General features: G+C 38.9%; 1 protein-coding gene across 14 annotated transcripts in view; it reads left to right on the forward strand.

Annotated features, from left to right (window-relative positions):
- CLCN3 (Cl-/H+ antiporter 3) overlaps positions 1 to 12149 on the forward strand; it is a 91134-nt gene that overhangs the window by 52857 nt on the left and 26128 nt on the right. For 13 of the 14 annotated variants that reach the window (XR_016393459.1, XM_089912690.1, XM_089912684.1 and 10 more), the window contains 6 exons: positions 4173 to 4272; positions 5564 to 5751; positions 6739 to 6861; positions 8025 to 8231; positions 10335 to 10415; positions 11347 to 11892. Coding sequence is in view for 13 of the 14 variants with exons in the window: in XM_089912690.1 (XP_089768816.1) it covers positions 4173 to 4272; positions 5564 to 5751; positions 6739 to 6861; positions 8025 to 8231; positions 10335 to 10415; positions 11347 to 11892 (1245 nt within the window). In the remaining variant the exon portion in view is untranslated. The remainder of the gene's footprint in view (positions 1 to 4172; positions 4273 to 5563; positions 5752 to 6738; positions 6862 to 8024; positions 8232 to 10334; positions 10416 to 11346; positions 11893 to 12149) is intronic. The other variant, XM_089912689.1, reaches the window with a different exon arrangement.

Below are 12149 nucleotides of genomic sequence, written 5' to 3' on the forward strand. Positions count from 1 at the left end.
ATTATGCCATGATCCTTTGAAAACTAGTAAAAAATTAAAAATTAAAAGAAAAAGAAAGAAAAAAATAGTGATTCATTGATTCATGCAGTTCTTTCAATAGTTGACACTTTTATTACACCATATCATTATACAATATCAAAAAAGGCACATTTGTTAATATCAACACTGATCTCCTCAGAAAAGTCTTTAAGGACTGGGATCTGTCATTCTTATAGTGATGGCTACAAGTTTTCTAACATTCATTTTTACTTGAAAGCTCAAATTCTATCATTGGAAACAAATACACATTTTACTTGAAATGACAGGCTTACTTGGTTCATTTTTGAGAAAAATACCTGTCAAATTTCCAAGTCTGAAAAACCATGGCTTCGTGGTTTTCTTTCAAGTAATATGGGTGTTCCATGGAAGTGGTTTATTTTGCAGCTCAAGTAGATCACACAGGTGCTTTTCCTCAAGGCCTCGCCTCTGGCTTCAGTGTGCATCGGAAGTGCTGTGTGTATACTTCAGTCATCACACGCAATGTTAGGAAGCCTCAGTAGACTGGGCGCAATACTTTTTACTGCTTCCTCAAAGACATTTCAAAGTGAAACTGGCACTTAACTTACCTTTTAGCTCTAAGTGGCAGTGAAGAATGTGATGACTGCCAGGGTGTTTGGATGCCACCGCCTTGACTCTGCTGAGGACCCAGCAGTTATGTTATCGCTTTTGCGTTGTCAGTGAAAGCATCAACATGGTGAAAAGGGCACATCGTGTTTTAATATTACTATGAAAATAGCTTTGACCATGAAGACCCCTGAGAAAAGGTCTCAGGGACACACAGGGTGTCTGGGCCACACCATGAGAACCACTGTTTGTTTTTTTTTTATTTTTTTTTAATTTTAATTTTAATTTTTGGCTGTGCTGGGTCTTTGCTGCTGCGCGCAGGCTTTCTCTAGTTGTGGTGAGCGGGGGCTACTCTTCGTTGAGGTGCGCGGGCTTCTCATTGCGGTGGCTTCTCTTGTTGCGGAGCATGGGCTCTAGGTGCTCAGGCTTCAGTAGTTGTGGCACGTGGGCTCAGTAGTTGTGGCTCACAGGCTCTAGAGCACAGGCTCAGTAGTTGTGGTGCACGGGCTTAGTTGCTCCGCGGCACGTGGTATCTTCCCTGGCCAGGGCTCGAACCCATGTCCCTTGCATTGGCAGGTGGATTCTTAACTACTGCGCCGCCAGGGAAGCCCCCGAGAACCACTGTTTTAATCCAGTGTGCCTAAATCACACACACTATAAATTCCATACCTTGTGTGATTGTTAGGTAAACACAGTTATACTTGGAATTATATTACTTTAGAGTCACTGACATATTCAGGGAGGGTTTAAGTGTGTTCTCAAGTGAGGGTTAGGAAAGGGTCCATAGATACCGTGTTTATAAAGTTATAGAGAAAACTGAAACTAAAACCACAACACATCCCTTTTTTTCTCTGGTTATGAAAGTAGTCCATGGTCCTTGAAAACATTTCAAATAATATAACAATAAGTGAAGTAGTCAGTGAGTGTCCTAGCTATTCACATCAATCATCTCCTTCTAAGTAAGTCAAATATCATTTTCAGTGCTTTAATATATGCTTATATAAGCATAAAACTCTGTTAAAGCTGGGAAGTTCTACACGTAGATGTTCTTACTGTTGTTCTTAAAGCATCAAATTAAAAAAAAAGAAAAGTTTCTATATTAGTGCGTATAGCTGTCTAATTCCTTTTTCCCCTAAACTTTTAATTACCCTTGTAGCCCTCCTACCCCAGCTTATTTTTATTTTTTTGCGGTACACGGGCCTCTGACTGTTGTGGCCACTCCCGTTGCGGAGCACAGGCTCCGGATGCGCAGGCTCAGTGGCCACGGCTCATGGGCCCAGCCGCTCTGCGGCATGTGGGATCTTCCCGGACGGGACCACGAACCCGTGTCCCCTGCATCGGCAGGCGGACTCTCAACCACTGCGCCATCAGGGAAGCTGCCCCCCCCCAGCTTATTTTGAAGCAAATTCAGCATTATATCATTTCAAATATTTATGTCAGTATTTCGCAGGATGGTAGCAATCTAATTCTCATTCCGTTTTTATTTATTAGCTTGACTTTTTCTATAAAGAGAACCTTCCCACACCAGTTACCTGGACTCCCTCAAGTTCGGGTTGTACAGAGAAGGGAGGAGGTTTGACACCTCATGGCTCCCTAGCATCCTCAGAGTTGACCAGTGAGGTTTTGGTTTGCTTGTTTGGTTGCTGTTTCTGTATCTTCATGGGTCTAAACATATTTGATGTATTTTAATCATCACAATTATTATCCTTATTGATGCCCATGTTATTCCATTTCTGACCAGTGGCAGCTTATTTAGGTTGGTGTGTGAGTCCTTTGGCCCGTGCTTAGTAGACTTTGATGTATTCTGGGAAGACAAGATAATCCTGGCTCATGTTACACGTTTCCTGCACCGAACCTGGACCTCTCCAAGGAGCTCTGGTTCCTTTGAAGGAAAATGGTACACAGGCAGCCTGAGCGCTGGAGGCTCTTACTGCTTGCAGGCTGGCCATTGTTTCTAGCCTCTTAAGTTTAGAGGAACCTTCTAATTTAAATTAAATGCTGTAGGGCTTTCATTTGACTTGTAGTCCTTAAACCTGTATCTCCTTTCAGCCAAGCCCAGAATCTCAGCATCACATGCATTGATTCTCCTCACAACACACACACAGCAGAGGTGTTATTTCAGAATAATGCTACCAACACTCTCGCCAGCAATATGCTTACTGAAGAGTTTTAGTGTTTTCTTTTTTTACGATACTTTTTGTCCTCAGTGTTTAACCCACTAGGGTTACACATACAAATTACTTTCTTTTATAGTCCCTGCGCCTCCCAACTTATTGCCTTCCTCCTCTTACAGGTAATGATTCACACTTTCAATGTTATGTTTTGTCCCTTTAATTTTTAAAATGCAAGCATATATAGTTATTTATTTTTCTTAGATAAATGGTAGCATCCTATACACACTTAGACACCTTGCTTTTCTCCCCCAAATGATACTGCATTTATCTCATTCTTTTTTAATGGCTACAGAGTTTTTCATGACATAGATGTACTGCAGTTTATTTAACCAGTACTATATTGATGAACATTTAGATGATTTTCAAATTTTTACTTAATGTTATATCTCATTAAACATTACAGTTATTCTTACTTAGAGGAAGAAGCAACATGAGGTTTATTGTTTTTGAAAGGAATGACCTACCTTCAATTCTAAAGAACGGTTAATATCTGTGATTGGTTGCCTATAATATAGAAGGAAAAAAATTGCCGCATTCAATTTAGAACTTACTGAGTCTTTTGAATGGAGCCTTGTGGCTTAAAATAGAGCAAATGTTTGAAATAGGCCAGATCATTGAATTCCGGCTGTAGTCCTCCCGTGGGATGAAGGACACTGAAGTCCTGGCCCAAGAATGTGGCTTTGTAAAGCAGCCGTGGTACTAGGACAGAAGAGGTTTGGGCAAGTTAGGGATCATTTCTTAGGAAGAGAGGAGAGACTTGCCCTCTTGTGTCTTAGAGTGAGATCTAGAAATCAAATCTGTTGCCGTCCTGCGAATCTTACCTCCTGCTCTGTATTTGTAGAGGACGTTTCTGCCTTACACGGTGATGGGACCCTTCCCCTGGGATTGGAGCGCTCCTTTCCCGCATATTACAGGCCTACACATTTTGGCAGCCCCTTTATTCACATGACTGCTTTGTACTGCATTTATGGGCATAGTACTGTTTATTCACTGACTTTACCTTTTAAAGACTGTTATGTTCCACTTAACTGCTAGAAGCAGAGAATGAGCAGGGAATGGCAGACATTTCAAGCTATAATGTCTTATTTCTGTTAATATAAAAGATGTATACCAGCTAAGATTGATGCAGTTTAAAACAGTCTGTGTCAGACTTTATGTGGTTTGTGGACCCCTTTGCTCTCATCCTGTGGTTCTTGTTAAAAATACAGATTTCTGGGTAAATGCTTGTCATCTGGGTCACAGGTGTCTGACCGTGATTCTGCCCCAAACTCACTTATCCCATTATTTAGTTTAGAAAGTACTGTTCCATGTATAGTAACTGAGAAAATTGTTAGATTCTAGAACTGGCTTCTGTTCGTAGTTTGGAAAATGAAGCATAAACATTTCTAATTTCAGATCAACAGCAAAAAGAAAGAATCAGCATGGGAAATGACAAAAAGTTTGTATGATGCGTGGTCAGGATGGCTAGTAGTAACACTAACAGGATTGGCATCAGGTAAAGAAAAATTTTAATGTAACCCTTTTTTGGTTAACAGGATAATAAACAGCTCTCCCCTCCTTCTTGCAGTTTTTTTTCAGGTACTTTTCGATTTTCAGAAGCATTTGTTTCTTTCCTTCAAAAAAATCTTCTTAAATATAAGACTAGGAGGCAGGAGGCGCAGAGTTCTAGCCTTGGCTCTGTCAGCGTACGTGTCTATCCAATTGGGCTGACCTTTCTCGCTCTGTTTCTTTATCTGTAAAACACATGGTTTGGACCAGATGATCAGTGAAGTATATTTTAATGTTAACATCACAGTAAATAGCTAATATTTATTGAGTGCTTCCTGTGTGTCATACACTGTTCCAGAAGCTTTACATGTGTGTAAACCTCATGGCAGTCCTATGGTCTGAGTCTTAACAGCCGAGGGGACTAAGCACAGAGAGCTTAAGCGACTTGACCGAGGTCATGTAGCTAGAGAGTCAGCAGGCCACGGTCAGAGCCCACACTTAAGCTCCGTGTGGGCTGCACCGCGCCCAGAGGCCCTTTGGGTGAGACTTTCATAGCAGTTGAAGATGTGAAAACAAACACGAAGGGCTGTTTTACTGACTTTCAGCTTCCACGGTGGAAGATTCTGTCCTGAAGAACACAAGGGAAAGTTAAAATTTGTATAGAGTAGAGGCAATCTGATACCCTTATTGGTTGGCCACTGTTTATGTGACCCACTGATCTTTTTATATGAGAAGGACCTAGATTTTGACCATAAATCTGTGTATTCTCTGTACTCTGTCAGTAAGATGATCTTGGTATATTTGATTTTCTGTTAAAAGAAAAAAAAAAAACCTGATAGTCTGTCACAGTAATTCATTAATGCCATGAGTTTCACTAATTCTAACAGATATTCCATTTTAATGAGCTTGAGATCCTTTGTAAATCTACGGATTAGGTTTCAGATTAAAAGACACTAGTAAAAACTATGACTTCACAACCTGAGATGAGCCCCTCCTGCCAGGTGATTGTCTTTGGAAGATTCCGACACATTTTAAAAATCACAGTGAATTTTAATGATGTAAGTAGTTTTAATTTCAAGCAAAGAATAACAGTTTTATTTTAAAGAATAGCTATTTACACTTTTTAAAAATAGAAACTTATTTCTAATACGATTTGAAATCTTAAATTTGTGTAGTATTCCCTTTATGACCCTTTATTTGTGGGGAGTTCCCAGCTTTCCTTGACCCTTTTAACCTGATAGTTCTGGGCTCCCCAGAAATGGACTGCCTGTTTTCACCACCTCCAACATTTTTTCCAGGGGCATTGGCTGGTTTAATAGACATCGCCGCCGACTGGATGACTGACCTCAAGGAGGGCATCTGCCTTAGTGCACTGTGGTACAACCACGAACAGTGTTGCTGGGGGTCTAATGAAACCACATTTGAGGAGAGGGATAAATGTCCACAGTGGAAAACCTGGGCGGAATTAATCATAGGGCAAGCGGAGGTGAGTCTTGCTTTGTCTCAAAGTGAATTAATAATTGATACCGTGAAATGAGTCTCCAATTCATTTAATTATAGAATTAATCATATGTTAGATGACTGCAGCTGCATTAAAGGAAAATAAAGAAAGAAATGTAATAGGATAGAATGGAAAATACGAGAATACGTTGCCGTGAGTAAAATGTAGGTACTGTTTCAAGAGGCTCTTCTATTAACTGCATAGCCACATACACATCTGCTGGGTTATGACGTAAAATGTATTTCTTATTGTAGAAAAGAAGTGCAGTAGGAGCTGTGTAACCACAAAGTGCCTATTAACATAATACATCACAGTGGTTTGGGAAGTATGAATTATCAAAAATTTTAGTGAAAATAAGGCTTCTAACTGGAGATATCTTGCAGAAATGCCTAGATTTTTCTTTGTGGCATGACAGTTTTTAAATGAGTATTTTACTATTGTTGATGTTCTATAAAGAACATTTCAGAAGTTAGAATATTATATTTTATATATATATATACATGGTTACATGGTAAGATATGGAGATGTTCTTTAAATTTTGTCATAGCTGAATTTTAGCACTGAAAAGAATATATCTGCTGGTGAGATGGGCAGTATGCTGTTTCTCACTTAATCTTCAGGAGAATCGCAGCAAAATGAAATCTGAGTGTGAAGGTAGTTTTGTCTTCACCAACTGTTTCCAAAAAGTGGTTTGTGGGTTGGCGGAGATTGAAGTGCAGCCGAGATTCTTGGCAACAAGACTTTGAGGATCAGGAAGAAGCTAGGAAAAATATTAAATAGATGGTCTCCTTGGTACGTATACAAATATGTTTTTAGACTCTACTTAAATATTTCGTTCATGTAAAGCTTTTACTATTGTGGCAGTAAACCAGGAGCCTTCTACAAGTTTTACCCAAGCTGCTTAGGTGGCAAGCACTTGAATTAGTGGTGCCCGTAAATTAAGTTCATGCTATTGAACTGTTTGTTTCTTAGGGTCCTGGTTCGTACATCATGAACTACATAATGTACATCTTCTGGGCCTTGAGTTTCGCCTTTCTTGCCGTTTCCCTGGTGAAGGTGTTTGCTCCGTATGCCTGTGGCTCTGGGATTCCAGAGGTAAGCCATGCAGTGTTTAGTGTCATCACCATTTTGCAGTTGTGATACTTATCTTTTTGCCTGTAGGGGGGAAAAGTAGTGGTTTTTCTGGGGAAGTGGTTTGTCTGTAATATGAAAAAGAAAAATTTTTAAATGTCAGCTGATAGTAGACATCGTTGAAAGAAATTCTTCCCTGTACTGATTTCATTGTTTGTTGTGGAGGTTGATTTTTTTCCCTCACCACTAATTTCGCACATGACTAAACGAATATCAGCCCTGAGCTAAACACCAAGAACCTGGAAAGTATCTTGCAGCCTCAAGTTCTTTGGTGACTTAGTTGATGTTTTGCTCATATGAACTGGATTTGATTACGTTCATTTTCTTTTTATAACTATCTTTTAATTAGATAAGTTAATAATCCTTGAATTTGGCAGATACCATTTATAACCCTTTTGTACTTTAAAATAAATATTTGATCATAGTGGGTCCATAGTACAAACTTCTGGGTTTTATTTTTTATCAACAGTGACTTAAAGAAGAATATACTTAGGATTGAACATGATGTGAACTTATTTCTTTTCTTTTCCCTTTTTATTTTTCTGTCTCAAATAAGTTACTAGCTCTTTCTAGTGCATTGCTTTTAAAAACAATTTTAGTGATTTTAAAGCTGTATTAATTAAGAATATCTTTAATAAGGAGCAATGCTGTGTAGTGTTCAGCAGTTGTCACTCATCCTTCTTAATATATAGGAAAATATTACACATTATTACAGCACTCTGAGAAGGCACAATATCGTTAAAGGCAAAATATCTTTATTTCTGACACAGAATGTCTGAAATGTATCTAACTTTATTATATGTCTGTAACAGAAATATCCCACTTTACCATTTGCTGGTTATGTAATTATACCCCTTGCATTGAAGTCTGTAGCCCCTTAACATGGCCTGGTATTTTAGTTTTGTTCGTGAGATAGGGTTGCCTTCTATCCTTGCTGGGGAAGAGAATTAGAATACGTTACAGATTTATTACATAGAGCATAACAGTTCAAGCTTTCAGAAAATGAATTGTGAATCTTTCCATTGTCCACCAAAATTTGCAGGGCGCGTAAAACAAGAGAGTAATCTATTAGTTAAGGTCTCATGTTTCTTAAAGGAAATTAAGCTGCCTTGATCTTTCCTTTGTAGATTAAAACTATTTTGAGTGGATTCATCATCAGAGGCTACTTGGGAAAATGGACTTTAATGATTAAAACCGTCACGTTAGTACTGGCTGTGGCATCAGGTTTGAGTTTAGGGAAAGAAGGGCCCTTGGTACACGTTGCCTGTTGCTGTGGAAATATCTTTTCCTACCTCTTTCCCAAGTACAGCACAAATGAAGCCAAGAAAAGAGAGGTAAGCGTCTTCTGTTGTTTATTTGACAGACGAACATCTGTTCCATAGACTTAATCAGTGAAGAATCTCCTAGTGTAAGGATCACATTGGATACATTCTGTATTCAGATTACAATTTTAATGTGTTCTGAATGATCTCCAGAATCTGTCTGGAGTCCATCCCCAGTGCGGCTCACTCCTGTATTTCAGGGAGGTTTAGATGGCCTGGTGTCGTTGGTTTCAGCTGCATTTCACAAAGATTTGCATTTGTTTTTGCTTTGCCTGACACCTCTCCTCCTCTGGAGTGTTTCCCAAATGTAACATTGTTTTTACTCCTGTTTCTCCGGATCAGTGTTTTTCCTGGGGTGGACCATCTCGCCAGCTGTTTTCCTCTGGAGGAGGTGTCTGATGCCCAGTGGGAGAGGTGTGTCATCTCACAGAGCTCTCTGGCACCTTAGGGAAGCTCGAAGGGTCTTTAACCTCCTGAGGTTACATCAGAGATTCACGTTAAAGGGATACAGGACTTCGTCTTGCCTGAGATCTTCTAGGATACCTTTAAACTTGATATATCATAGAGTTCCCCTGATGTTTCTAGGTTGGTGTGGATATTTTCTAGAAGAAAAGTGGGCTCCTGGGACCTTCTTATTAGCTGTAGACTTTGGGAGCCCAGTCCCTTCCTGTTTCCCCAGTCTCAGCTGCATTTGTCTACCCAGTGCAGTTCCTTTACTTGCTATTGTACCTTGACATTTGTGGGGTACGATTTTTATTTATTCATTATAAGTACAAAAATTTGTTTATTAGAAAATATTATAGAAATTAAATTCACCCAGATTTTAATGTGCACACTGTGAGGATTAGTAATGTTTAGGACATTAACTTGCTTCTGACACCTTGGCGCGTAAATGACTAGAGTTCACACGTTAGTTGAAAGCACTTAGGCTTCGTATTTTGGCCTTCTTCCCTTGACCACTTCCTTGACGTGTTTAAATTAAGTGATTCTTAGATATTTATGAAACAGACGAAAACATCTGTGACTTTTAAGTATGCGGGTGCTAGCTTGATTGTAAAATTCTATTATATTAAACATAGAATCAGAGAATTCAGTTAAGTCTGTTGTCTGCAATCCTGTTGGTGGAAAAAAACACAAAATAGCAAGTTAGATTTGCTCTCCCTCCTCCCCCAAATAAGCAGTCTGCGTTCTAAAGCCGGGTACAATTTAATTAAAACAAGTATTTGTTCATTTTAGTTTACCAACTACTGACTGTGGAGCCTGACTATGGAGTTCGTGCTCTTAACACTTACAATTTAATTTTTATTATTTCAAATTTCTCTTTCAGAGATGTCAGAATTCACCATTTGAGGAAATGCTTTGGTAGCCTCAGATATTTACTGGAGTAAAGTAGTAAAAGGAGTAAAGACATAGAAAAGTACTTGATTACCAGTAGATGCCCAGTGACTTGATATGCGTGTTTGGCTTCGCCCTGGTGGGAGGTGGGCAGCGTTCAGTGGCCGCCTGGGGACTGGAGGGAGGACCGTGAGTGCTGTTTCTTCCTTGCTGTGACCTGTGCTGGGCGTGCGCCCTCGGGTGGCCATGGTTTGTACCCTCACCTGAGGCTCCCAAGGGGGCAGTAGCGGACTCTTCAGAGGACTTAGGGAACTGAACCTGTAGGGAGCTCGATAGGTTTTAAGTTCCCTGGACATTTCACTAGGATGTGGGCTAGAGTAATTATTAATGATGCAGCAGTGAGCTCCAAAATCTGAAGAAATAATATCCTGTTTAAAAACAAACAAACAGCTCTCTCCACTGGTCTCTCCACTCGTGTCCTCAGTTACACATCTCGAAGGTTGTCTGTGGTCATTGCCTTTTCTTTACATCCTGCTTATTACATTGGTGTATCTCGCACAAATGTGTTTTGACTGGATATTGAATATAAGAGTGACCTTTCAATTAAAGCAGAAGAGAAGAAAATCTTTTTAGCAGAAATGTTTGTCTTTGCTTGGAGAGAGGGAGACATGTGAGTTAAATTCAGAAGGGCATTTTGAAAATTTGAGTAACGTGAAGAATTTGTGTTTGGTATATTTGAGTGTGTTAGAACATGTGAAATAACCCACATCCTCTTTGTAGGTGCTGTCAGCTGCCTCAGCTGCAGGTGTTTCTGTAGCTTTCGGTGCGCCAATCGGAGGAGTCCTTTTCAGCCTGGAAGAGGTACGTTAAAAACAGCCGCCACCAGCAATTAAAATTATGTTTAATTACCATTGCACATGTATTTTGGCACACTTTTCAGTTTTATAGCTAGTGTAATAGACACAGAATTTGCTTTTAAGTTTTCAAATTTATTTTCATAGTTATTTTTCACTCTTTCGTACATTAAAAAGTCATGAAAAGTAATATGTATGTTCTTTATTGAGAAAAGTCTTTAAAAATATTATTCATGTATAAAATGTTACTGATTATTTAAAATTTAACTTTGTTGAACATAATTAAGAGTAAGCAGAAACAGAAAATATTGGAAACAATCCTTATTGGCTAAATTATAGCCTTGTTTTTATTTGAAGGTTTTTAATCAGTTTCTAAGTCATCTTTTTCAGTTTTTCTTGTGTGATTATTTCTGTGGCAATTATTGATGTTTAAGGAAATAATCCCAGTCGCTTCAGTGGAATATTTTGTTTTTGTGTTCTCACTGGTGCTTAAGAGTTTTTACACATTTACACAAAGATGTGACTTAGAAATGTTTAAAATTTACTTTTCTCCCCCAGTAGTTTATGTCCTTCTTTTTGCTTTAATATCTAAGAGGGAAATTAAATACTTCTTTATGAACTAACAGGAGTTGGTGGTGGTACATTTATTCTTAACTACCATGATTGAATTGGCATTGAAGCTCATTTTAAAAATAACACAATGCTAGGTATCTTAAATGATTATTAGACATTTATAATCAGTTGATACTGTGAATTAGTAATGATGTGATAGCCAAAGTTACTAAATAGTGGTATTTTTCTTACCACGGTAAAATCCATTATATGTACCTTCTAGCTGCAGCAAAATTTAGACTGTTGATATTTACCGTTCAAGTTATAACATATCAGAACTATCTTATAAAATTACAGCATTAATTTTTCTTTTCCTTTTTTTTTAGGTTAGCTATTATTTTCCTCTAAAAACTTTATGGAGATCATTTTTTGCTGCTTTAGTGGCTGCATTTGTTTTGAGATCCATCAATCCATTTGGTAATAGCCGTCTGGTCCTTTTTTATGTGGAGTATCATACACCGTGGTACCTTTTTGAACTGTTTCCTTTTATTCTCCTCGGGGTATTTGGAGGGCTATGGGGAGCCTTTTTCATTAGGGCAAATATTGCCTGGTGCCGCCGACGCAAATCCACCAAGTTTGGAAAGTATCCTGTTCTCGAGGTCATCATTGTTGCAGCCATCACTGCTGTGGCAGCCTTCCCTAATCCCTACACGAGGCTCAACACCAGCGAACTGATTAAAGAGCTTTTCACAGACTGCGGCCCCCTGGAATCCTCTTCTCTCTGTGACTACAGAAATGACATGAACGCCAGTAAAATCGTTGATGACATTCCTGATCGTCCAGCAGGCCTTGGAGTATATTCAGCTATATGGCAGTTATGCTTGGCACTCATATTTAAAATCATAATGACAGTGTTCACTTTTGGTATCAAGGTAGGTGCTCCTGTGAGGTGATATGTAAGTAGTCTTGGCGTGTTCAGCACTTGTATGTGGAATGAGAACTGAAAGTTTTATCTGAAGATGGTTGCTTCGTAAATGTAGGCTGAAAAAGTTATCTTTTGGGTTCAATTTTTAGTAACGAAAAGAAGAGTTTTTTAGGAGATATTGTTGAGCATGGTATCTCTTGCTGGGTTAACAACTTACTCCAAACCCAGCAGCTTAAGAGAACCACTTACTGTGCCCTTGATGTT

This window comes from Delphinapterus leucas, chromosome 6 (assembly GCF_059928025.1).
Source record: "Delphinapterus leucas isolate spDelLeu-1000000601 "Yukka" chromosome 6, BTC_Dleu_Yukka2, whole genome shotgun sequence".
In the NCBI taxonomy this organism is placed as follows: domain Eukaryota; kingdom Metazoa; phylum Chordata; class Mammalia; order Artiodactyla; family Monodontidae; genus Delphinapterus; species Delphinapterus leucas.